Source organism: Tiliqua scincoides, chromosome 5 (genome assembly GCF_035046505.1).
Source record: "Tiliqua scincoides isolate rTilSci1 chromosome 5, rTilSci1.hap2, whole genome shotgun sequence".
NCBI classification, from domain to species: domain Eukaryota; kingdom Metazoa; phylum Chordata; class Lepidosauria; order Squamata; family Scincidae; genus Tiliqua; species Tiliqua scincoides.
Window position 1 is genome coordinate 113,443,564 of NC_089825.1, and position 26,935 is coordinate 113,470,498.

General features: G+C 44.6%; 2 protein-coding genes across 2 annotated transcripts; both read left to right on the forward strand.

Annotated features, from left to right (window-relative positions):
* The first annotated feature begins 4,430 nt into the window (after positions 1 to 4,430).
* On the forward strand, positions 4,431 to 10,259 carry LOC136653219 (vomeronasal type-2 receptor 26-like). Its single transcript, XM_066630126.1, has 6 exons — positions 4,431 to 4,718; positions 5,020 to 5,262; positions 5,503 to 5,802; positions 7,428 to 7,519; positions 8,232 to 8,347; positions 9,361 to 10,259. The coding sequence occupies exons 1-6, from the start codon at positions 4,431 to 4,433 to the stop codon at positions 10,257 to 10,259; spliced, it is 1,938 nt and encodes a 645-aa protein (XP_066486223.1).
* Positions 10,260 to 15,958: 5,699 nt separating this feature from the next.
* Positions 15,959 to 23,151, forward strand: LOC136653220 (vomeronasal type-2 receptor 26-like). Its single transcript, XM_066630127.1, has 7 exons — positions 15,959 to 16,003; positions 16,103 to 16,218; positions 17,396 to 17,687; positions 17,778 to 18,620; positions 19,424 to 19,642; positions 21,107 to 21,233; positions 22,241 to 23,151. The coding sequence occupies exons 1-7, from the start codon at positions 15,959 to 15,961 to the stop codon at positions 23,149 to 23,151; spliced, it is 2,553 nt and encodes an 850-aa protein (XP_066486224.1).
* The last annotated feature ends 3,784 nt before the right edge of the window (positions 23,152 to 26,935 follow it).

Below are 26,935 nucleotides of genomic sequence, written 5' to 3' on the forward strand. Positions count from 1 at the left end.
GCGATGCTGCCCAGACAACACTCTAAGTAGAAACATAGAACTCTACCTTTGGAGGGGCAGCCTGGGCATTAAAATAGAGGCGACAGGGGCTGCTGGTTTCTTGCTGGACCTGTGCAGGGATACAAGGGTTCTTTAAGTTTGACAGCATTTTTCATTAGGATCTGTCTAGTTGAACATAAGAACACCCAGTCACAAGAGTTTCTATTGGCTGTTTTCTTGTATTGTTTTAATGGGTCTTAGGGCGCAAACCAAATGTGCCCTTGGCCTGGCGCAAGTACATTTTGCAAGCCTGCAGGTGTCGCAAAAGCACCTTAAGGTGCTTTCACACCACCACAAGAGTTGGGAGGCCAACACACAGACATGCGCCAACCTCTGGAGGCTGAATCAGGTCCTGCTTTCCCAGTGTGAGTCAGGCCGGTGCAAGGGTTTGGGGAGGATGGGTGACGGGTGGAAAGGGGGTGTTCTGGGGTTGGGGGAAGGCACTGGGCAGGCCTGTGATGGCCCGGGAGGAGGAGCCAACTCTTTAGGGGTGCAGATCTGAGTGGCGCCATTGGGGCTACTGCTGCGTTATCAGGGGTAAGGGAAATAAATTCCCCTTGCTCCAGGCTGAGCCACAGGCAGACCCAGCATTGCACTGAATATGGACTAGACCAGCTAGTCTGCCTGTTCCAGTGCAGGTTAGGAGTGGGCTTGTGAAAGAACTCCTCCCAAAAGCCTGGAAAGTAACCTACCTGTCAGTATTGACAATACTGTGTTGGATCAGTTGTTGGCACTAATATCAACAGAAGGCAGATTTCTGTTTACCGGCGCACCCCCCCCCCCAAATAAATGCACCAGACTGCGGCTTGGGTTTAAAACTCTCCCCACTTTATTGATAATTAAATTACAGCAGGGTGACTGGGGTAGTTAACTAAACACCCAGTCCAAAGCTGTGCAGGGTCATTAATAGGGCAAAATGAACCTAGCTGTCTACCGCCCCCAAGGTCAAAGGGCGAAACTGTCTGACTCGAGGCTGTCACCAGACCTGCGGCCTAGGACAACCTGTCAACGTCGCCCAAATGGTAAAAACAGCAGGACTGGTGGCCCGCAGGTCAAGCTTGCCAGGTGTGAAAGTCCAGTCAATGGGGCTTGCCAACCAGCCTCTTTGAGCTGGGAAAGCATCATGTGAGTGGTACTGGCTAACCCCTTGACCTTGCTGTTTTAGACGGACACCGGGGTGTGTCTACCTACCCTAACACCACACACTCCACGCTAAAGCAACCAAATTCAGTGCAACCATGGGAAAACCTTAGCCACAACAGTCCTGGGTAGGCAAAAAAACTGACAGCCAAAGCCAATCAGGATGTCAGCAAAAAATTCCTACCCACCCCAACGACAGCCAGCTAATCTCAGACTGGCAAACGGCCGGGAGGGCAGGGTCACCACTTGCTCCCGGACTGAGCTGGGTTGGGCAGCCACTACACAGCAGGCGGGCCAATGGGAACAAGCCACCCCAGCCTGTCTGCATTAGGGTGGGGGCAGGGTAACCACCATTAGCGCTGACAGCGCTAACAGTCATTTCTCACTTTGACCAGCTTATGCTCCTCTAAATTAAAAAAAAAAAATGGCTCTTGAGCAACACCGTAAAACAGGGAGGAATACAGTGGAAATCCTGCACCTTTTCATTGTTAGCAATAAGCATTTTGCTCAAGTTCCGTGGAGCTAATGCAGGATGTTTCTCTGCTACTGAACTTTGCAAAGGGTTACACAGTCACTTCTTGGCTTATTATGGCCTTTTCATTTTAAACATACAATACATGACCTGAGTCTGCTCACTAAGAAGTGGCAGCTCAGAAGTTCAAGCCAGATGCCGATTCTTCATGCACTCCTTCAGAGGTGAAAATAACAGGATTACACAAATAAAACCCAAACTCTGAGCTCTATTCCCATTCATGGTGCCACAGCAAAGGACAAGACCTTGAGGGTGTGATTATTTTGTCCATCATTGTCAACATGACAGTGCTTTTCTCCCTGCTGCCCAAAGGATTTCCAGGAGCTACCAATTAGATCAAGAATAACAGCACCTGAAAGATGCTATATAGGCCTCCTATATTGTTCAGAACAGTATCTAAGGATAGGCAGGGCTCTGTTACCCTTTTGCATGAATAGTACATCTTTTTAATTAGGTATATTTCCTTTCCTGCACAACTGGGGAAAAAAATCCACTATGTACCTCTGCACATAATAATTTCATTTCCAATTTGTCTTAGCTCAGTGAAAACAAGGGGGGGAGAGAGAGAGAGAAGAGAGAGAGAGAGAGAGAGAGAGAGAGAGAGAGAGAGAGAGAGAGAGAGAGAGAGATTATATTTATACATCATATATTTTAAAATTCCCATTCTTGGGGGGACAACCTGGCTAAAACAGATATTTTTAGTTACACAGTATCTCCGTTGACTTTTTAAAGACACAAACTGCAGGATGCTGACCACATGATGCTCTAGATTGAATCCTGGAACGCCACATTTGGGCTGGATCTGATTGCATCAAGATGGTGATGACAGTGCTACTGCTGCTACTTGTACTACAGTTTCATACAGTTTGCAAGTCTCATTCAATCAACTGCACCACCCATGACGATCCCCTTCCTATAACACACAAATCCTATCAGCCAGGTAACCTTCTTGTCGGTGCTCCAGTCGCTCAGATCTTTGTGTTTCACAACAGCCCCTCTTTCATGGAACACCCTTCACAGATGCCGATGGGTGAACCTCTGTAAGTAATTTTTGACTTGATTCTGCAATATAACTAGATCACATAAAAAGAAGTAATATTTAAGCAACAGAGTGCTTAAGAAACAAACCTTTTCAATTTCCATAAAATAGGCTGGCACCCAAAAATAACTCATTGGATTGACCCCCTTGCTTTTCAGCACTAGTCCTTTTCTTTCAATGTTCCATTGCTTCATCTCTGTCTTCTCAAATTCCCCTCATCCCTTCTGTTTCTAAAAAACTAACTCCCCACCATATACATATTATACTTTGTTCATCTTATCTCTCTTCTGACATGTGTTTTTTCTCCATTTGACTCAATTTTTTTTTTAAATCTCCCAAGCAATCATATCTTGTAGGGTGTCACAGCCAATCTTCCTTTCAAAAAGGTAGCCAAGTTACAGTCCTAATTAGGATTGGGACCACTTTAACCTCAGCAGAACATGGTTCCGGTGTCATAAAATGGCCTCCGGAGGAGTGTGCGGAGCATTACCAGTGGTCATTTTAGAAGCACCCCCACAAATGGCATCAGATGCTCATCACTCACAGTAAGTGAGTGGGATGAGAAGAACAGAGCAGGGATCAGGACCCTAGGGTGGCATGGTGGGGACAGGAGGAAGGCAGTTATTGGGAGCAATGGATCCATAGGTATGTGCCACTGATCCCTGGCAGCCCACAGGATGCAGCAGAAGCTTGCTGGCACCACAGCACCCTATGGAAAAACTTTAGTTCGGACTGGGTCCTTAGTCACTTTCAGCAAAAGCAGAATCCCTTAAACCATGTCCTAATGCCCAGTGTTGTTCCAAATTCTACCATTCCATCGCATATCTCATGAGCATAGTTATTCATAGTGGTCTGTTCATCCTGGCCTTTCAGTTGGCTCCATACTTCTTGTCTGAATCCACCTAGTGGTGCTGAGAATCTCACAGATAAGCCTACATGGTAGCAAAAAGCAACAATAAGGACTGAAAGAGATTCTGAACTGTGCACTTCCTGCCTTCTCCAAGCTTGATATCTCAGAAAAGCAGCGTTTCCTACAAAGAATGTAACCCATGACTGCTGAATTGATTGTGAATTAAATAACTTTCTTAAACCATCAATGTAGTGTTTCTTCTCTTATTTTTTTGGATGACTAATAATGAAATCATAAAACACTTATATAAGTAAAAGTTAAACATATATACGTGACTGTAACCAGTAGAATTAAGTAATTTGATTTAAAATATTTAAAAACCATCTACAAATATATATCACTAACAGTACAGTATAGACACATAATTCTTTCCAAGGCTTCAAAGTGTAGAAAGGTAGTATTGACTAAATCCAACTGAAATGAATCCAGTGGAAGTTGAGTCATAAAAAACGTTTGCAGTGGTGCATATTCAGGATTGACATTCAGTGCAGTCCTACAGAAGCCTACCAAGAAGAAAGCTCCAATGAGTCTAATAGAACTTACTCCTGGGTGCTATGCTGTACTAGTCCAATTAACCAACTTCCTCTTTTCACTTGTTACAAATAGAATTGCTGACAGCTTATCTCAAACAACAATTCTAATAAACTAGAGTTTTACACTCTGATTGACTCTCGAAATTACACAAAACTATATTCTTGAATCTTAATATTGCATTAGCCCCCCTTTCTTAACCGTTAGGATCAACATTACATCACTTGCATTTCAGTTCAATGCCAAAGTACTACCAGCACATCTTGGCCTTGGCGTTTGCTATAAGAAATATCAATGAGGATCCCCATATCCTACCCAACATCACTTTGGGTTTCAACATCCTCAACTGCTACCACACTGCAAAGATGACCTACAAAGCCACCTTGAGTCTGCCTTCAGCACAGCACAGATTTATCCCCAACTACAGATGTGGCTTTCAGAACAATTTAACTGCTGTCATTGGAGGACTCTTGTTTGAAACCTCTGCCAATGCGGCCACCATCCTAGCCATCTACAAGATCCCACAGGTAGGCCAAATGCACAGACGTGTAGACATTTTGCAATGATGCTACCTAATTTAGGATGCAATCCTAACCCCTTATGTCAGTGCTTTCCAGCACTAACATAAGGGCAATGCAGCTCTGAGGTTAGGGAAGAAACGTTCCCTTACTTTGAGGAGGCCTCCATAAGTTACCCCCAACTGCAGGATGCAGTACATGTCCCATTGGCACCGCTATGCCAGTGCTGAAAAGCACTGACATAATGGGTTAGGATTGGGCCCTTAATTTGTTTATAATGCATCTGAAATGATAATTCATTTTCTTGCAGCTCACTTTTGGAACATTTTCCCCAGCAGAGAGTGACAACATGCTGTTCCCTTCCCTGTACCAGATGGTCCCAAAGGAAGTCTATCAGTACGTGGGGGTTGTCCGCCTACTTCACCATTTCCAGTGGACGTGGATTGGGCTCATTGCTGTGGATGATGACAAGGGGGACCGGTTTCTGCATACAGTGGTGCCTCTGCTTGCTCAGAATGGCATTTGTTATGCCTTCATACTGAGAACAACAAAGGTTAGTTATGCGGAAGAGGAAGTAGACTCACTTTTAAAACTAGTTCAAGGTTATCCTGTTCTCATGGATAATAAAGTGAATGCCTGTTTTGTACATGGAGAACAACCTTCCATGCTTGTTTTATCTATATTGTTGTTTTATGCACCTTTTCATTCATTGCCACCTGTCTGGAAAGTATGGATAGTTACATCTCAATGGGATTTTGAATCCATAAATGTTCAAAGGCTTTGGGATGTGCAGGGATTCCATGGGGCCTTATCCTTCACAGTTCACACAAAGGAACCACCAGGATTCCAGTCATTTGTTGAGACTATAAACCCTTGGGCAAAAGAAGATGGCTTCATCCAAAATTTCTGGGAGCAAGCATTTGACTGTTCCTTGAGCATTGACATTGGGAGTGCAGAGAGCAAGACATCCTGCAGTGGGGAAGAGAAGTTGCATAACCTTCCTACTCCCTTCTTTGAAATGAGCATGACTGGCCACAGCTACAATGTCTATAATGCTGTCTATGCTGTTGCACATGCTTTGCATGCCATTTACGTATCCAGATCCACACTTAGGAGATCAAGTGGAAGGCAAGAGTTTCAGAATATGCACCCATGGCAGGTAATTCTCTCTCTCTCTCTCTCTCTCTCTCTCTCTCTCTCTCTCTCTCTCTCTCTCTCTCTCGCTCTCTCGCTCTCTCGCGAGCGCAAACACACACACACAAACACACACACAGAGCAGGATGGCATATCACCCAGGAATGGAGGGAACTCTTCCCTTAACTCTGCGTTATAAAATTTGATGGAAATTGCAGTGATTTGGGGCCCAATCCTAAAGGCAGTTAGCACTGGCTCTGAGCTCCAGCTCCAGAGTTGGGTGTCGTAAGTGTGCTGTAAAGCATGTTCACGGCACACTTGGAGGAACAAGTTCCGGCGCTGGGCCACCTCCAATCAGCACTGGTAGCCTCACCAGATGGTTGTCACCCGGAGGATGGTAAGAGCTCCGGGCAGCAATGCAGGCTTGTGGGGCAGGGGGGAAGAGTTCCAGGGAATGAGGACAGTGTGGTGGTGGGAGGAACCAGTCTGGGGTGTGGGACTAGCTGAGTTCTCCTCTTTGTAGAGCTGAAAAGTCCAGTGCGGAGGTTCTCTTGTCTACTCCAGCAAAATAGCTGACACAGACTTGAGAAGCTCCATCGTGGAGGCTGTCGCTTTCTTCATGGGAAGGGGCAAAAGTCCCTTGATCCAAGGAGAGCTCTGACATTTCCCACTGGGACACAGTGATCACCATTTTGGCACAGCTGTTCCTCCAGGCACAGGGAAGGATAGGATTGGGCTGACCCTATTTCAAAGATAAATATTTAGTAGAACTTGCTACCAAATAATTGATTAAATATTTCCTCCTCAGTTGCAACACCTTCATTTCACCTTCTTTTATTCTTGTCTTGCAAACAAGGTCCATCCCTTTTTGAGGAGTGTCTTCTTCAACAACAGTGCTGGAGAGACTGTGTGCTTTGACCAAAATGGAGAATTAGTAGCTGGTTTTGATGTCACAAACTGGGTCACTTTCTCAAATGGTTCTTTCCTTAGAGTAAAAGTTGGAAGGCTGGATCCTCGGGCTTCACCAGGCCAAGAGTTAACCATCAATGATGACCAAATTGTATGGCAAAGAACTTTTAACCAGGTGCGCACTTGGCTGCAGATGGTGCAATCTTGAAACTAAGGGAGCAAACATGAATTTTGATCATTTCCAAGTTCTACCCTGAGATATCCCAGCCCTGAAGCCAACTGTACCCCTCGCTTTGGGCAGTGGATTAGGGAAAGCAGCAAGCTGGTGTGAGGGTGCACCACAATCTATACCTGCCCACAACTTACAGTCGTTGCTCTATCCTGTGGAGCAAGTTGGGCAGCTGGAGGTGTCTTTGAGGAAAGAGAACCTCTCCTTTGCTGGCTCCAGGTTGGCCTCCAAGAGGTGTGGAGACCCAACACTTACTGGCACTGACCTCCCCAGTATCGCCTTCCATCTCCCAGTCACAATGTAACCTACAGCACCGTTTTGATGGCCATTGCTGGGGCTGAGACTGGCACTGCCTGGCACTTGGATCAGGCCACCATTCTCGTCTTTGGCAATCATCTCCCTGTTTCAGCTGCTCCACCACTTCTTATGAGGTGATCAATGGATAGTATGATGAGAGCAGTGTGATGCTTCTTCTACATAAAGGAGTAGCTGACCTGGAACAAGTCCCACAGCCCAATCCTGAACTGTCCGTTCCACCAGGACAGCTGTGGTGCCAAAATGGCTGCCGTGGCAATCTATGTGCAACAGAGCATCCACCGCCAGCTCCTCAGGGGATGGGAAGTAGCCCCACAATGGGGCTAATTGATTCTGTGGCAGCCATTGGGCTGCTGTGGAATCCAGAACCTCCATGTCGGTTCGCCAGTATGACACAGAGCTAAGAACCAGTTGAGCTGAGCTCCGCCGGTCCCACCTCCCTCCTGTCCCTCTCCCTCCACTGGCACGCCTCCACCCCACCCTCTCCCTGCTGTCTCCCTGTCCCCACCTGCCCTGGAAAGCTCTCTCCTCGCCTCTCCTATGCACCCACATAATTCTTTGCCGCCCAGCAGGTCAGGTGACCACGGAGTGGCGGAGCATCAGCATTCCACCGGCACTAGCCCCGTGGCAACTGGTGCTGGGTTAACTTCGGTGCTCCGTTGGTGCTAGTTGGTCACAAATGTGCTTTACAGCACTTGCAGCAGGACGTGCTGGTGGTAAGCTGGTGCACACTGTTTCGGATTGGGCCCTCAGTCCCTCTTTTTCTCTCTGAGTGCTGGCACAGGTGGTGTCTACACGTTAGCCCTCTTCAGACATTCACTCTCCCTTGCAAGAGATGGTGTCACTCTTCATGAACAACCCACAGAGCAGTTGTTCTCCACACAGATTTGATAGATACTACTCCTCTTCTGCGTTTGTTGACAGGTGGTTCCTCTTTCAGTGTGCAATGACAACTGCTATTCTGGCTCCAGCAGGAAAAAGAAGGAAGGGAGGCCATTTTGCTGCTATGACTGTGTCCCCTGTCCAGATGGGATGATCTCTGACCAGGAGGGTAGGAGAAACAGAGAACAACATCTTGTCCAATGGGAGGAAATTATGGCGCTTGACCTTCACTTCTGCTCTCTACACCCAGAAATAAATTTTCATTTTTTCATGGAATGGAGATAGATGCTGTCACTTTCCCATGGCTTTTGCCCAAACCTGCATTGAACTAAAACAAATCTAAAGCAAATTGCATAAATTTCTTATAGGTCAATAGCTTTTCTCTCTCTGATAATAAGGAAGGGGAGGGTTCCCGAACATGACCCTGAGTTCTTTGGACTAAGTGAATAATAGAAATGTTGAAAAAAATATGATGAATGAGGCATCAGTTCAGAACCCCTGAAATAGATCAAACTCATCGCAGGGAGAAGGAATCTCAACCCCTGGCCTCTGCCACAGCTCCAGTCTCCATTGTTCCCCCCCCCCCCAGCACCTTGTCAGCTGTTTCAGAAGGGGAAATGCTAATGTTTGTGCCATTTGGAACATATTTTCCTCTTCAATTTTTAGGTTGGAGAGGAAAGAGCCAGTGTGGGTCTGCAGTAAGGACAAAGGGTGATGGACCCTTAATCAATCTTGATGTGACCCACAGCCACTGAGATTCTTGAAAGCAGAACTCCAGGTGCTGGAACCTTGTTACTTTGAAGGTTCAGGCAGCTGTTTGACATGGTGCACAGAATTCACAATATTATTTAATTAATTTGCAACATTAATAATGATCCCTTTTGTTGCTTCCCTTCCCACTCTCACACACTCGAGTCCTTTTGAGTCACCAAAACGCTTCGGGTGACTCGGAAAATGCCCCCATTAGTACTTTTTGAGTTGAGTTACTGAGGCAGAGACTCGTGACTTAGTTCAAGACAAACCATGTTTTATTGCCCATGGTTGGGAGCCTCTAAAGAACAACTCAGTCAGGTAACTCTGAGTGTTGGTGCTTTAGTAATGACTGTTACAAAGAACAGAATTCCTTTCTCCAGATACAGGTCAACAAATTAAAGTTTTTAAAGAGCTTTTCATTTTTTTCAGATATGGATTCCTGTGTTCAATGTCCAGAAGATCAATATTCCAACAAACAGCACAGTCAGTGCATTCCCAAGGCCATCAGCTACCTCACAGCCAAAGAAGGTTTAGGTCTCATATTCATATTTTTGGCTATTTCTTTCTCTTTGATCACAGCTTTGGTGCTTGGAACCTTCATGAAGCACCAGGACACTCCCATAGTCAAGGCCAACAACCGTAGCCTCACCTACGTCCTCCTCATCTCCCTTCTCCTTTGCTTTCTCTGTTCCTTGCTCTTCATTGGAAGGCCTGGAAGGGTGACCTGCCTTCTCCGACAAACTGCTTTTGGCATCGTCTTCTCTGTGGCCCTTTCCAGTGTCTTGGCCAAAACCCTCACTGTGGTTCTGGCTTTCATGGCTACCAAACCAGGATCCAGGATGAGGAAGTGGCTGGGGACAAGACTGGCAAGTTCTATCATCCTTTCCTGCTCCTTGATTCAAGTTGGTATTTGTACAGTGTGGCTAAATATGTCCCCTCCATTCCCAGAGATGGACATGCGTTCGTTGAACCAAGAAATCATCTTGAAATGTAATGAGGGATCAGCCGCCATGTTTTACTGTGTCTTGGGCTACATGGGCTTCCTGGCTATTGTCAGCTTTGCTGTGGCCTTCCAAGCCAGGAAGTTGCCAGACACTTTCAATGAGGCCAGATTTATCACTTTCAGCATGTTGGTCTTCTGCAGTGTTTGGCTGTCCTTTGTTCCAACCTACCTGAGCACTAAAGGAAAATACATGGTTGCCGTGGAGATCTTCTCTATCTTATCTTCCAGTGCTGGGTTATTGGGTTGTATCTTTTTCCCCAAATGCTATATAATTGTACTGAGACCTTCCCTAAACAGGAAGGAGCAGTTGATGAGGAAAAAATGAATGAGAAGGAGAAAAAGAAGAAAGAAAAAACCTTTGTGTATTCTCCTCTTATATGTTTTCCCTTAGAGGGGTCGGCCTTTCGGCGATTTCCCTGATTTCCCCAAATTGGGACCCGTGCATTAAGGGGCCCGTGTGAGGCTTGTTGATCATTTGCTTGACTTCAAGGCAGCGAGGCTGGAAGCCAGCTGCCTGGAGTGAGCAAGCCCTGGAGGGAATCCAAAGACAGCCGAGATGGCATGCCTGGCCCCACAGCCTGCCCCTCCAGCCTCACTCAGGCAGGCAGGCAGGCGGAGCTCTTGCAGCACAAGGCTTACAAGCTGCACTCAGCAGTTGGGAAAAAAAACTTGAGCCTGAGAGCCCAAACTTGTCTACTCAGAAGTAAGCCTCATTATAGTCAGTGGGGCTTACTCCCAGGAAAGTGTGGATAGGATTGTAGTCTGAGAGGCCAAGCCTATGCTGGTCTACTCCAAAGTAAGCCCCATTATAGTCAATGTGGCTTATTCCCGGAAAAGTATGGATAGGATGGTTTCCTGGGGCTGCCTGGCCTGTTGCCATGACAACTTGTTCACTCCAGGTCCACTTCTCCTCCTCTCTCCTTTCACTGGAAGGGGAAAAGAATGCAGCTGGTTTCTTCTGAGGAGGGGGGAAGAGGGTTTCCTACCTCTTCCTGGAAATTAGAGAGTGGTGCATGAAGATGGTGTTGCTTCACCCTGTGACTTGGAAGTGAGGGGACTTCAGCACTTCTCCTTACCCTGCAGTGTGCAGAACTGCATTTCCTTCAAGGTAGCATGCAATCCATTTCCCATTCAAGGCAATGGCAGAACTCTTTCTGTCTGCTGTCAATGGAGCTCGGTCGCAGGATGATGAAGGTGGATCAGGTTGAGGAGGAGCTTTGCCCACACCCCAGGATTATTCATTACTCCCCAACTACTGTCACCACATCACGGAAGGGAACCACAGTGAGCAGCCATTGCATTGTTGTGGGGGGGGGGGGGTTAGAAAAGGAAGCTGCTTGCTCCACATAACATGGGGTCACTGGGAGATCCCTTTGCAGACCCACTGCAAAAAGCCCAGCCACAGAAATGAGTCTGATTCCTTGTGGCCACTATGTGTAAATTAGAATACACACCTAGATCAATCTTGGCTTACATTCAACTCAACTACGCAATCACCCAGTGACTGAGAGCCCAATGCTATGTATTTTAGTCAGAAGTAAGTCCCATTATAGTCAATAGTGCTTACTCCAGGAAAATGTGAATAGGATGGCAGCCTCGGTCTTGCAAACCAAAATGCAAGCTGCACCTCTAGGCATGGGCAGAGTAACTTTTTGCCTCACCACTGGTACCTCTGACCCTCCTGCCCCCTACATTAGAGTGTTTCCACTACAGAGATTAGATATTTCTCTGAGAAATCACAGTGCCTTGTGAACAAGTATCCACCACCTTCTTCCTTGCCTGCCAGCGGGAGCTGGGTGAACTTTCTAAGCCCTTTGCAAGTAACCAGAGCAGGATCCACCTCAGCACAAGTTTTGCAACCTTCTCTTCTGAAGTAAAGGAACCCTATAGAGACTTTTAGTGGGAGGGCAGCCAGGGGCTTCTTGCTGTTGCCTGGCAAAAGGGCCCTCCTTCTCCAAAAAGTGGGGTTCATGGGGAGAGAAGAAAACATCCATTATTAATGGTTTTAAAATTAATAAAGTTATTTATAATATTTGTGATTATTAGTTATTTGGAGATCTGGAGGGGGGCCCCACAAAAGCATTTTCAATTGGGCCCCGCAGCTCCTAAGGCCGGCCTTGGTCCTTACTGTGGTGGTACAATTATGTATTCAGTAGCTAACAGCCCTACAGCATCACCTTTTCCTTTGCTAAATTTTGTTTCAGTGGTGTTGGAAGCTACTTTAGGAATGCTGTCAAAAGTAGATAGAACTGTGGAAATAACTCAGTGGAAAAAAAAAATCATGACTCTGACTCATGGCATTTCAACTGAGCTGATGGTAAGAGGCCTTGAAAAGGTACCAACCTTTCTCCAACAGAGCAATCACCATCACAACCGCACTCTGGCAAGTGGCTTGGGACAAACTGGACCTGGCTTCACTTCTGGGGAAGTTTCACTATTGCATTACACTATATTGCATTTTCCTGTATTCCTCTCCCTCTTATTACATTAATATTCAAACAATAAAAGTTCTTTGTGGTTGCATCTTTGTTTTTGTTTCCTTCCAGTGAGCTGTTTCAGTGACCTGTGCCATGCACCACTACATTCAGTCTGGCACCTGTTTGGTCTACATATTACACATGTCCTCCGAAGTATGCCCAGTCTGTGTGCAGGAACCTCAATAACATAGTGAGGAAAAACAAAAAGACCCCAAAACTTGTATTCCCCTGTATTAGCAAAGAGGAAACAAAACAGAACCACAGAAGAGTCCTAATGTATTGGTTCCACTTTGAAGGCAAGGCCATGTAACCCAGACATCTAAATTCCAGGAAAATATTTAGGTGGGGACGATTTTGGAAGCAATCCTAGGATCTGTGAAGCCCACAATTTCCACCCATCCCCACATCACTCAATCATAGCTTCAGACTCCCAGAAGTGGGGTAGCTAAGGGGGGGTACATTTTCCAGGGTGCCACGCCTTAAAGGGATAATTTGGTTCTCAGCAAAAACCAGAAATGCCTTTTAGAGGCCTCTTAGGACACTCCTAGTGGTCTCTAAGATGTTGCATGGGGGTATTAATTTTTTTTGGGGGGGGGGTTTATGGGGTTATGAGGGTGTTAAAAAAATTGTGCCCCTGGGTACCTTAGCTATGCCACTGGCACCCAGGACCAAGCAAGTCCGTGCCAAAGGGTCTTGTGGAGGGTCTCCAAGAAACTTTTTGATTTAGTAGTAGTAGTAGTAGTAGTAGTAGTAGTAGTAGTAGTAGTAACTTTACTGTCATTGTGCTACAGCACAACAAAATTTATGCACCTTTGAGATACAAGCATAAATATATACTACAATTCCAACAATCACACTCTACACACTCACCCACACATTCTATACAACATGCATCATCATATAAAAACAGTATAAGAGACCATAATGCCCAGGAGCATGATAACAACTATATCATCTTATTCAATGTAATTATGGCTGTGGGATAAAAACTGTTCAGGAATTGTGTGTTGCGTGCGTAGTTCTGTATCGTCTACCTGAAGGCAACAGTTCAAAGAACTTATGAGCCAGATGGAAGGGGTCTCTCAGAATACTATGTGACTTCTGCAGACAGCGAGATGTATAGATGTCCTCCAGAGTTGGTAGATGAAGGTTGGTAATGTGCTGCGCAATCTTAATAATTCTCTACAGAGCTTTTTTGTCCCCTGCAGAGCAATTTCCGTACCACACCAAGATATCATAGGTTAGGACACTCTCAATGGTGCAACGATAGTAAGATACAAGCAGCTGCTTGTGCCTCTGACCTCTTGGCCTCTGACCACTGACCTGTTAAGATGGCACACAGCAGGGCTCTGCTGTGCCTATGCCATCTTGAGCCATCTTGAGCACATGGCATGCAGGGCGAGGCATTTGGCTACAGAACAGCTACAAAATATAAACATCTGTAAGCATGTTATAGTGAGTTTTGTCCAGCAAGTTTGTTTGTTTGTTTGTTTGTTTGTTTGTTTGTTTGTTTGTTTCTTTCTTTCTTTCTTTCTTTCTTTCTTTCTTTCTTTCTTTCTTTCTTTCTTTCTTTCTTTCTTTCTTTCTTTCTTTCTTCAGATGAGTTTTAGAGCCCAATCTATACTTACTGCACGATGTTGTCCAGCCCAGAAGTGGAGCTAGAGAGTAGGTGGTGTGGTAAGTACAGCACACTCCACAATACCCCATGTAAGTGCTCCTTCCCCTCATCCTCAGAGCCATTCAGGGCAACAACGGTAGTGCCAATGCAATCGCAATGTAGAACAAATATTCCCTTATCTTGAGGAAGCCTCTGACTGCCCCCCACTCCATGATGCAGCACATGTTTTGTTGGCACAGGTGTATCAGTGCTGGAAAGTTGGATAGGATTTGGCCCTAAAAGAGCCTTGATTCTGAATTGGTGCCTGGACTCAGTGAAGGAGTGCTTGAAGCTCAAAGGCTGAAATGAAATCTAGACCAGAGAGAGGTTCTTCTGGTTAGGAGGTGAGCTGATATGGCAATGCTGGTTCAGCCTATTCTGGATTCCTTCACGTCCTAGTTACCTCTGTATATATTTGCTCTTTGTTCACACACCCACCCACGAACAAGAGAAAATCAGATTTGGAATGAAACTGGGTCACATTTGCAGAAGCAATACCAATACTATAGAAACCCTGAAGCAGGTCCTCTCTCTCAACATGCTTTCCTCCCCATCCATTAAGAGCCCTGTGGAGCTGTGGCAAGGCTGAGAGCCTCCCAGATCCTCCTGGAGGCCAGTGCAACCCCTCCAGGTATGTAAAGACACTCCTGGGTCCCATGGTGCCACGATTGCTACGGCACTGTCGGGGCACCCATTCCTGGACCACTCATTCCCCTTAAGAGGGAATGGCCCATTTCTGGTTCCCCTGGTGGATCATGTTCCACCAGTTTGGGAACCACTGACCTATTCTGATGGATGAGTGGTAAGGCCTTGCTAATTAATCCAGATACACAATTCTGAAAAGGAATGAACAGTTCAACAGCTGGCAAGCACCACATGGGGTGCCCTAAATTCTGTGCCTTTCCTGGCAGAGAGATTTTTAGATTTTGCAATATGCAGATAGGTAACAAGGGAGGAGTCAGCCGATACCATCTAACTCCCCTTTCACCCTTCATTTTAATTTGCAATAACTTCTACTTTAACAAACTTTGGCTGGACCTTTCTTGAATCTTGGACAGAAAGATCTTTCCCAAGTGTCAGCCCATAACCATTGTCCTTTCATTTAATCAACAAACAAGAATGGGAAGACAAGAAAACAACAAGAATGGGGAAGAATACTTGCTTTGAGATGTCAGAAATTTGTTTTGCTAGATGGCCAATACATTAGGGAAATGATTATCTCCCCTATAATTGTACTAATTATTGCTCTCCTCTTCTGTTTTATGGATGCTACTAAAAAGATCAGCTGTCCTGGAAGTTATTATAAAACCTCCACTTATTGTTCATAGTCAGATCTAGGCAACAACAGGCCATTAGGCCACAATAGGGCTCTTTTAGTTGTTTGTATGCTGCTTTCCCTTTGTATTTTAGGTTTTATTTCCATAGGCCAATTTTCTATATTTCAACAAAGAAACAAACTAGCAAAATTAGTTCATAAAATATTTGATTCAGTGGATTAACTATATAGTGTTTATTCATACAGTGAAGTTTTTGTGCAACCTCTATCTCTGAAGTAAACCTCACTCGGGGAAATGGGCCTGTAAGCATGGATGATATTGTGGTCTTAGAGTGAGAATTTGAAACTCAAAGTAGAAGCAACAACTCTGCCATAAATTCTTTGCATTTCCTTGGTCAATGTCATACCTCCTCCCTTATCATTATATTTCCCCCCTTTTTCGAAAAAGTCACTTATTTTTGCATCAGAGCTTGGTGAAAAGAAAAGGCTATTTTGCTTAGAAGGGAGAAATCATGTTGTAGAGATTTTTAACATGTGCTGTCAACAGAGTAATGCATGATTCAAGGAGACCTGTAGATAAAGCATAGTGATCGGGAGCTTATGCTAAAGTCTATATGGAAATCTGCATCTGGAAGGATGGCTTGATGATCAGGATGATGGTATTTCTGATGCTGTTCCTTGGGCTGCTGCCTCACACTGTATGCAGGACACATGCTCTGATTTGCACTGCACATGATCCCCTCCCTATTTCTCATCAGTTTTACCAGCCAGGTGCCCTGGTTGTCGGAGGAGTTGCTTCTCAGATCTTCTATTTCCATGATGACACTCTGTATTTCAATGAGCAACCCACACGGGCTTTGATTGAGGAACCTATGTAAGATTCTTCTCCTCTTTCCAAGAAGGCAGAACAGCTATTTTACTATTCCAGTTATTTTACTCATTTCTCAGCTTTGCTTTGCTCTTCTTTCTTCCTAAAAACCCTCTGTCCACTTGTTTAATTATTTTAAATTCTCTTTCAGAAATACTGTAATGTTTTAATTCCCCTGTGATAATGCTCATGTATGTGTTGCTTTCAGATCTGAGGTATTTTTTTTTTCCAGTCTTCTGTGACTTCTTTGTTTTGATTTATGATATAGTCTCTGAACAAAACCACTTTAGAAATATACTCTTCTCCACTTTCATATGTTACACTCTTTAATTCAGCAGTCTCCAAACTGCAGGACCGTTGTATAAGGGGAAAGCTTCCCCCCTCTTGTCCAGAGCTTACTGTTCCATTTGGTGCTGTCATACCTTTCCTACCAATCTTGTCAGGAAGTTGCTCCGGCCAGTCGCTTCCACCCAGAAATCCAGGCACAGAGCTTGCTGGGGCGATGGAATGCAGAAGTGACTGGCCAGATCAACTTTCTGAGAAGATCAGAAGAAACAATATGATGGTGCCGTGCAGAATAGTAAGCTCTGAACACAACAGGGACAGTGTTTTGCAGGCATCAGATCTGGCCCACAGGCCAGGGTTTGGCACCTGTTGCTTTAATTAATGGAAATGATCTATCCACACATATCATACATTTTTATTTCATTTTTTCCCCCTGTTTCATTCAACATCTTGGTTCAGAGATTCATAGTGAGAAAAAAAATCAGCAGCATTATAATATCAAAAGAGAGAAATGGAAAAGACTCACTGCAAATTTCTCAAGAGCTGTATACACTCGACATTCATATGTATGGACATGTGACACACCCATATACAAAGCAGATCACTGGTTCACCAAGCTCAGCAGCACTGATTGGCAACAGTTCTCCAGGAATTTCTTCTCATTTTTCTTTTGTCGTCCCCCCCAAGTTGTGATGCCATCAGTTGAACTGAGGACCGCCTGCATGCCAAGAATGTGATCTACCACTGAGTTACAACCCCATTCTCCTTGCTCACAGATTTCCAGTTTGGGACAGTGTTTCTGTAGAACATGGAGCTAACAAGACTTTGATGTTAATGGCCTGCAAACTGTGGTGTTTAACTGTATTACTGTTACTCACTTATGCTGCTCTCATTGCAGTTCCATCTTGAAAAACTACCAGCACATCTTAGCCTTGGCATTTGCTGTTAAAGAGGTGAATGAGAATCCTAAGATCTTACCAAACATCACTTTGGGGTTCCATATCCTCAATAACTACTACACTGCACAGATGACCTTCAAGGCCACCCTCAGCCTGCTTTCCATGCAAGACAGATTTATTCCCAACTACAGATGTGGTACACAGAACAGACTGATAGCTACCATTGGGGGGCTTCTTTCGGAATACTCTTTTAACATAGCTACTGTTGTAGAAATCAACAAGCTTCCACTGGTAAGCTATATTTCTGGTGGAATTTTTAGAAGTGTGATCAATTAATGCCTTCAAAATCAACATGAAAAAGAGATATGCATTCCCTTTCAGTTCACATATGGAGCATTTTGTCCAGCACAGGGTGACAAAACCCTCTTCCCTTCCATGTATCAGATGGTTCCAAATGAGGACTACCAGTATATGGGGGTTGTCCAGTTACTTCTGCATTTCCAGTGGACTTGGGTTGGGCTCTTTGTTTTGGATGATAACAATGGGGATAGGTTTCTGCAAACAGTGCTGCCAATGCTTTCTCAGAATGGAATCTGTGATGCCTTCATACTGAGAACACCTAAACAGTCTTACTTGGCTGAGATGATGGAATTGCTTATAATGAAGCAGGAAAAATATGCTGTTCTTGTGGAGAAAAATGCCAATGTCTTCTTTGTTTATGGAGAATTTCCATCCATGCAGGTCTTGAAAACACTTCTGTTTGCATTTCATGTACTTTCCTTACCTCCCCTGGGTAAAGTATGGATCATTACATCTCACTGGGATTTTGACTCAATAAATGTAGAAGGGCATTTTGGTACACAAACATTTCATGGTGCCTTATCGTTCACAGTTCATTCAAATGAGCCTTTGGGATTCCAAGCATTTCTTCAGACCATAAAGCCTTCCTGGGTTAAGGAAGATGGTTTTATCCAGAACTTCTGGGAGCAGGCATTTGACTGTCTAATTCCACTGTCTGATGAAGATGAAAGGAGTAAGCAAACCTGCACAGGGGAGGAGAAGCTGAACAGTCTGCCTCAAACGATTTTTGAAATGAGCATGACTGGCCACAGTTACAACATCTACAATGCTCTCCATGCTGTGGCACATGCTTTACATGCTGTGTATGGATCCAGTCCCAAACACAGAGTATTGCTGGAACCTCAGGATGTTCAGCCATGGCAGGTAACTTATTCCCAATGACTGAGGTCAATTTTCTCAAAAAGGTTAACATGTAACTTAGAGATCCAGAGTAAAGTGAAATAATAGGTGAAAATAGTTCCACTGAGATCTTCAGTTGTTCATCTTAGTGGCAAAGCTTTTGCTCCACATCAGTGGCATAGCTAATGAAAGTGTAGCCCCCTAGTGCTGAGGGCAAAATGATGCCCTGAAAGTGACATCATAACCAGTGGCATAACTAAGGCATCTGCTACATGAAGTCAAAGAAGATTTTGTAGCCCCCCTCCCTGTATGACAAAATCAAGTTAAATTTACTAAGTAAATAAATAAATAAAATGTTTTCTGGTTAATTGGCCATAACATTTGATACAATACAGATATTCCAACATGTTGTTTTTTTCCAGTGAACTCAGCATTAAATTACCTTTCCAAAGGTGTATAACATAGTGATATTATTCGTACATACCAAGGTTTTCACAATTTTGGCTACTAGTGACAAACTCAGCTTGTTTACCCCCTAAAACCTGTTGCCTGGTGTGATTGCCACCCCCTGTGCCCCCTTAGCTACGTGCCACCGCTTTGCATCATTGTTCAGATACTTTTTTTAAAATCAGTTCTGTTTCATTCTCTTTCATTCTCCCCTTTTGGCTGAAGTCAGAAAGATGAATATTATACAGTTCTAAGAAAATATACAGCTTTGTTTATATTAGAGAAACTCTGAAAAATAAGGTAGGTTTAATGGTGACAAGCATTTCTCAAGATTACTTTGACTATTCCAATTCCTTGTTTTATTTTTGCTTTGAACATAGCTCCATTCCTCCCTAATGAAGATAACATTCAATACCAGTGCTGGAGACACAGTGTGTTTTGATGAGAATGGGCAACTCATCGAAGGTTTTGGTCTTACAAACTGGGTCACTTTTCCAAATAGGTCTTTTGTTAGAGTTAAAGTTGGAAGACTAGAACCTTTTGGGAAAGCTTTAACTATCAATGACAGCAGAATTGTATGGCACAAAAGTTTTAACCAGGTAAGGTGAAAGTGCAAAACTTTTGGTCCACAAAAGGCAATCTGCATGTTTTAGAGGTGCACTGGAACATTCTACTCATATCCCAACTTTACTCCCAGAAAATCAAAACACGGTTTCAAGGGTTATTTCATTCTTTATTCATACCTGAATAGACTAGAACAGTGGTTCCCAAACTTCTTAGCATTGGAACTCACCTAAAAAAAATTCACTTTACCAGCCTCTGTGATTATCATGGTGATTGGGCAGCAGTGCTTCCCCCAAGTAGCAGGTTGTTTAACCCTTGATGAACATAGCCTTCTTGTCAGTTTTGTGACCCACCCAAAATTGGGTCGGTGGCCCACTGGTGGGACATGGACTCACAATTTGGGAACTGCTGGATTAGAAAGAGATCTGGACACCCACTGTGTTTTGTTGCTGACCAAAGATTTGAATCAAGGAGCCAACCCTATACTCCACCTCTGCCCCCCCCCGGTTGGTGCAGCTGTGCTAAAAAGTGGCACACTGTATCTGGGGGGGGGAGGCTTTGGAGAGGAAAGGAAATCTAAATATCCCTACCCCTTCTGCTTCACAATGTGTCTCCTCAGACCTTCAACAGCTCTGAGGCTAGTGAGAGATTGAGGAGAGAAAGGGTGTTGGGAGGCTGCATAAGGAAGGGATAGGATCCAGTGTGCATCATTGTCACCTGATCCACCTGCTCTCACAGCCTCCCCATCCCTTGTTCCTCCCCCCTCCCCAACTCATTTTGCTCCTACCTGACCCCACCACTGCCTTACTTTCTATGGTGGATGTGGATGTGGCAGGGTCCTTTGGTGGAGGTACAGCACTATCACCACCTGCTGCTGCACTCAGAAAATGGCCATCAGTGGAGCTCTGAACACTCCATTGTCAGCCATTTTACAACAGTGGAACTCTGTTCTGCTGTTGTAAATGCTTCAATGTGACAGCCCAACCTACAATAGGATGGGGCTGTCCATTCCCTACTCTACATATCATCTACTTTACCACACATCCATGCATAGTACTAAGGTTCCCATCAATCCTTAGGACAAGGCAATTTGCTAAAGATTAAGGAAGTGGTGTTTGAAAGCAGTTATTTTACTCAGAAGCAATCCCATTGTGTTCAGTCAGACTTAGGCTGTAATCCTATCTTACCCACCAGAAACAAACACTTCTAAGGATAAAATAGGCTGTGATCAACCGTGCCATTTTTCCCAAGTGTACACATTCTCATCCACTGTATCAGAATAAAGGTCGGTATCCTTACAGTCATATATTACATGGCCCAATATTTTATTTCTGTTTCTTTCATTTAATTTAAGGCATCTAATTCTATATCAAAAATGCACTATAAAACTCTGAGACGTATTCCTTCCCTCTTTATCAACTGCTTGCTACTGTTGAAATAATTAATCAAAAGAACACTTGCTGACTTGAAAGTTGATCTCCCTTTATGGTTAAGAACAGGTGCTGCCCCTTTCTGTGTGCAATGACAACTGCTATCCTGGTTATAGCAGGAAAAAGAGGGAGGGAGAGAAATTTTGCTGCTATGATTGTGTTCCATGTCCAGAAGGGATGATCTCTGATCAGAAAGGTATGGAACGTACTATCCAGAGACAATGCACATATTCTGTTTTGTTTGGAAAGTTTCCAGTAAACTATCACTGCAACTCTGCCATATTTTTTTCTTGCATATCACAGCTGCTCGTTCTTTAGCTGGACTTGGTGTTAATTACTAGTCTGGCACCCACCCATAATGTATTTATGAATAATGTGTGCTGAACCAAGCAGGGTAGCTTTTTGTATGTGACCAATAGTGATTTTGTCAATGTTTTAAATGCAGTTCAAGCATTTTGGAGACTGCACCTAGTGTACCAATCACAACTGGGATGACCACTGTTGGTTTGCACCATAATCCTTGGATTTCAATTTTTAGATCCTGATATTTACTGATTTATTATTATTGTTATTATTGTCATTGCTGCCGCTGCTGCTGCAGAAAGAGGTCTTTTAACAAGGAAAAAAGCACCAAAATCCAATTTCCCACTTTCGTGTTGTTAAATAATTGTAATTTCAATCCACAAGATTCCATTATTCACTCCATCTAGTGGCTAAATGCGGTATAATGTCTATACCAATGCATTCTGGGGTGACAATGGAGACGCAAGAAACATGGAGGTGGGTCTTTAAAGCTATTTTTCCACTGATTTGGTATCCACTGATTTTTTTAATCCACTAAGGATTCCAGAACAGAACCCCAGTGGAGAACCTTTATTTACTCTGAAGTAGCAGCTGCCATGCCATATTCTATTGAAATTCTGACATGGCTCAACGCTGATTTGCGCTGGCTATTTAGCAGGCAAAGTCTAAGTAGACCCATTGGGAAGGCTGGGGCTTTCTTCCGGGCCAGGGGACAAATGCCTCCTTACCTTGAAGAGATCTCCAGCCTTCTCGCTTCCAGCATAGGATGCAGCTGAAAAGTTAGATATAATCAGTTCTGCTTCAATAATTACGTTGCTGAAATTAAAGTCTTATTTCTGAAAGATGTTCAGAAACTAGAAGAGTTTTAAGTTCTTTCTTGTTTCTCTTGTTTTTCTTTAGACATGGATTCCTGCATCAGCTGTCCAGATGTTCAGTATCCCAGCAGGGCCCAAAACGAATGTCTTCCTAAGCGTATCATCTTCCTCTCTTTTGAGGAACCTTTAGGGACTATTTTGACTTTGTTGGCAATTTCTTTCTCCCTGATCACAGTTTTAGTCCTTGGAGTCTTTAGGAAACACCAGGACACTCCTATTGTCAAAGCCAACAACCGCAGCCTCACCTACATCCTCCTCATCTCTCTCCTTCTTTGCTTCATCTGCCCCTTGCTCTTCATTGGACAGCCTGGAAAAGTAACCTGCCTTCTCCGACAAGTGGCTTTTGGAATCATCTTCTCTGTGGCCCTGTCCTCTGTGTTGGCCAAAACTATCACTGTAGTTCTGGCTTTCATGGCCACCAAACCAGGGTCCAGGATGAGGAAATGGGTGGGGAAAAGACTGGCATATTCAATTGTCTTTTCTTGTTCCTTTATACAAGCAGGGATTTGTGTTCTTTGGTTGAGTACTTTCCCTCCATTCCCAGATATGGACATGCACTCGGTCCATGAGAAAATCATATTGGGATGCAATGAGGGCTCAGGGACCATGTTTTACTGTGTCTTGAGCTATATGTGCTTTCTGGCCATTGTCAGCTTCACTGTGGCTTTCATAGCCAGAAAGTTGCCAGACATCTTCAATGAAGCCAAATTCATTACTTTCAGCATGTTGGTCTTTTGTAGTGTTTGGTTGTCCTTTGTTCCAACCTACCTGAGCACCAAAGGAAAACACATGGTAATTGTTGAGATTTTTTCTATTTTGGCTTCCAGTGCTGGGCTACTGGGTTGTATTTTCTGCCCTAAATGTTACATCATTATTCTGAGACCTAAACTAAATAACAGGGCTCAGTTCATATTGAAAAAGAACAAAAAATGTTAATTTCACCTTTTCACTGTTTTGATATATACGTACTTCCTTCAAAAAGTTGATGAACTGGAGAGAAAACTACTCTGTCACAAAGCACATGGAGTTTCTTGAAGGAACTAGTCATGGTTAAAGCCATCCCATGCACAGTAAACTTTTGATATGACTTTTGTTATGAGCTTTATTTGAACACATTGAATTATAGCCATTGCTACACATGCAGGAAACAATGAGACTCCTAATCTTTACATTGCAGGTCATGAGCTGGGCCAATCTTGCCCCTTTCACCCCCCTTGCTGATCTGGGATGATCCCACTGACAGCTGATTAGTGCATGGGATCCAAAGGGCAGAGCCTGAAACTGGATCAGTGAGGATTTCGAGCGTATATGGCTCTTTATTTTGAACCCCACTTGCTCCCCCTTTTTCACAGTCTGAGATTACCTGGCTGTCCATGGAGCTGGGTACAAATTTTGTGCTGCCAGCTTATTTGGCCTTAGCAGGGTCAGTTTTCACTTAAACAATATGGTCATGGGGTTGAGCTAGTTTAGTTGCCCTCTGGTCACTAGGGGAAAGAAATGGTGTGAGCAAGGAAAGCAAGAGTAGGTCATTTGGTATGCACCCTGAGAATGACAAAGACAATGGGGGATTCAGTACCACTTCTCAGAGGGTTACCAGCTCAGGTTTACAGTCCAGCTGCCTTGACACTTATGGGGTTGGCATTGAGAAGCCCAGACTGGTAGGCTCCAGCCTGCAGCTTGGAGCCAGGGTGGGAACACTTGACCCAGGGAATGGATGATCACTGACTGCCTCCCCTTAATCAGTTATCAACACTTAAGGGGGAAGGAGTTTAAAGTTGTCCCACTGCACATTTTCTTTCTTTCTTTCTTTCTTTCTTTCTTTCTTTCTTTCTTTCTTTCTTTCTTTCTTTCTTTCTTTCTTTCTTTCTTTCTTTCTTTCTTTCTTCTAACTGCTTTCAATAAAGTGGCCCAAGCATTAATGTGATTATTGGGCGGTGCACCAGCAGAGGGACAGAAGTCAAATAAGAGGTCTAGCAGACATAGGAGGAAGCAAACCCATTGCTACTCATTGCTTCCATGTTTGCTGACTATAGACACTGACAGTGAAATCCTAACTGCACATTTGCGTAAGGCATGTAAAGCACTTTTGCATCTTCTCACAAGCAAGCTGCATCAGCGCATGGAGGAGTGCTGGGACGCAAAGGCTGAATCAAAGGCTACCTGTTCCACGCGCAGGGCCAGCTAGGCAGGCGGAGATCAGGGGTCTCAATGCGTGGATGAGACAGTGGTGTAGGGAGGAGGGGTTTAGATTCGTTAGGCACTGGGGAACTTTTTGGGACAAGCGGGGCCTGAACAAGAGGAACGGGCTCCACTTGAACCAGAATGGAACCAGACTGCTGGCGCATAACATTAAAAAGGTGGTAGAGCAGCTTTTAAACTGATCCCTGGGGGAAGGCCGACAGGAGCCAAGGGGCATCCGGTTCGGGACTCCTCATCCCTATGGGATGAGGATGGGGAGGTTAGAGAACAAGACAAAGGCAGAGTAGGAGAAGAAATTGGGAAAGGTAGCGTGATGGGATGTGATAGACGGTTTGGCACAATGAGAGGATGCGGGGACAAAGGAGCGAATAAGCAGCACATCCTGGGGCATTCCGTGTACAAATGCTTTTATGCGAATGCCCGAAGTCTACGAGCAAAGGTGGGAGAACTGGAATGTCTGGTGACAAGGGAAAATATTGACATAGTGGGCATAACTGAAACCTGGTGGAATGGGGAGAATCAGTGGGATACCGCAATCCCGGGCTATAAACTCTACAGGAGGGACAGGCAGGGGCGTGTTGGAGGTGGGGTGGCCGTTTATGTTAAGGAAGGGATAGAATCCAGCAAAGTAGAGATTGAAGGTGGGTCCGACTCCACCGTAGAATCTCTGTGGGTTAAATTACCAGGCTTGTGCAGCAATGTAATACTGGGGGCGTGCTATCGTCCTCCAGACCAGAAATTGGATGGGGACCTTGAAATGAGGAAACAGATCAGGGAGGTGACAAGGAGGGACAGGGTTGTAATCATGGGGGACTTCAATTATCCTCATATTGACTGGGTCAATTTGTGTTCTGGTCACGATAAGGAAACCGGATTTCTTGACGTGCTAAATGACTGTGGCTTAGATCAGCTAGTCACGGAGCCCACCAGAGGACAGGTGACTCTGGATTTAATATTGTGCGGTACGCAGGACCTGGTTAGAGATGTAAACGTTACTGAGCCATTAGGGAACAGTGATCATGCTGCGATCCGTTTTGACGTGCACGTTGGGGGAAGAATACCAGGCAAATCTCTAACAAAAACCCTTGACTTCCGACGGGCAGACTTCCCTCAAATGAGGAGGCTGGTTAGAAGGAGGTTGAAAGGGAGGGTAAAAAGAGTCCAATCTCTCCAGAGTGCAAGGAGGCTGCTTAAAACAACAGTAATAGAGGCCCAGCAGAGGTGTATACCGCAAAGAAAGAAGGGTTCCACTAAATCCAGGAGGGTGCCCGCATGGCTAACCAGCCAAGTTAGAGAGGCTGTGAAGGGCAAGGAAGCTTCCTTCCTTAAATGGAAGTCTTGCCCTAATGAAGAGAATAAAAAGGAACATAAACTGTGGCAAAAGAAATGTAAGAAGGTGATACTGGAGGCCAAGCGAGACTATGAGGAACGCATGGCCAGCAACATTAAGGGGAATATTAAAAGCTTCTTCAAATATGTTAGAAGCAGGAAACCCGCCAGAGAAGCAGTTGGCCCACTGGATGGTGAGGGAGGGAAAGGGGAGATAATAGGAGACTTAGAGATGGCAGAGAAATTAAATGAGTTCTTTGCATCTGTCTTCACGGCAGAAGACCTCGGGCAGATACCGCTGCCCAAATGGCCCCACCTGACCGAGGAGTTAAGTCAGATAGAGGTTAAAAGAGAAGATGTTTCAGACCTCATTGATAAATTAAAGATCAATAAGTCACCAGGCCTTGATGGCATCCACCCAAGAGTTATTAAGGAATTGAAGAATGAAGTTGCAGACCTCTTGATTAAGGTATGCAACTTGTCCCTCAAAACGGCCATGGTGCCAGAAGATTGGAGGATAGCAAATGTCACGCCTATTTTTAAAAAGGGAAAGAGGGGGGACCCAGGAAACTATAGGCTGGTCAGCCTAACATCCATACGGGGTAAGATGGTGGAATGCCTCATCAAAGATAGGATTTCAAAACACATAGACGAACAGGCCTTGCTGAGGGAGAGTCAGCATGGCTTCTGTAAGGGTAAGTCTTGCCTCACAAACCTTATAGAATTCTTTGAAAAGGTCAACAGGCATGTGGATGCGGGAGAACCCGTGGACATTATATATCTGGACTTTCAGAAGGTGTTTGACACGGTCCCTCACCAAAGACTACTGAAAAAACTCCACAGTCAGGGAATTAGAGGACAGGTCCTCTCATGGATTGAGAACTGGTTGGAGGCCAGAAAGCAGAGAGTGGGTGTCAATGGGCAATTTTCACAATGGAGAGAGGTGAAAAGCGGTGTGCCCCAAGGATCTGTCCTGGGACTGGTGCTTTTCAACCTCTTCATAAATGACCTGGAGACAGGGTTGAGCAGTGAAGTGGCTAAGTTTGCAGACGACACCAAACTTTTCCGAGTGGTGAAGACCAGAAGTGATTGTGAGGAGCTCCAGAAGGATCTCTCCAGACTGGCAGAATGGGCAGCAAAATGGCAGATGCGCTTCAATGTCAGTAAGTGTAAAGTCATTGGGGCAAAAAAT

Bases quoted from the DNA above. Each gene is read 5' to 3' on its own strand.
- LOC136653219 (XM_066630126.1), top strand. From the start codon at position 4,431: ATGCCAAAGTACTACCAGCACATCTTGGCCTTGGCGTTTGCTATAAGA. The intron at 5,803-7,427 runs GTATCCAGATCC...ATCAATGGATAG, and splicing joins ATGCTTTGCATGCCATTTAC to TATGATGAGAGCAGTGTGAT. The intron at 7,520-8,231 runs AGGACAGCTGTG...GGTGGTTCCTCT, and splicing joins CCTGAACTGTCCGTTCCACC to TTCAGTGTGCAATGACAACT.
- LOC136653220 (XM_066630127.1), top strand. From the start codon at position 15,959: ATGGAAATCTGCATCTGGAAGGATGGCTTGATGATCAGGATGATG. The intron at 16,219-17,395 runs GTAAGATTCTTC...CTCTCATTGCAG, and splicing joins GCTTTGATTGAGGAACCTAT to TTCCATCTTGAAAAACTACC. The intron at 17,688-17,777 runs GTAAGCTATATT...ATTCCCTTTCAG, and splicing joins AAATCAACAAGCTTCCACTG to TTCACATATGGAGCATTTTG.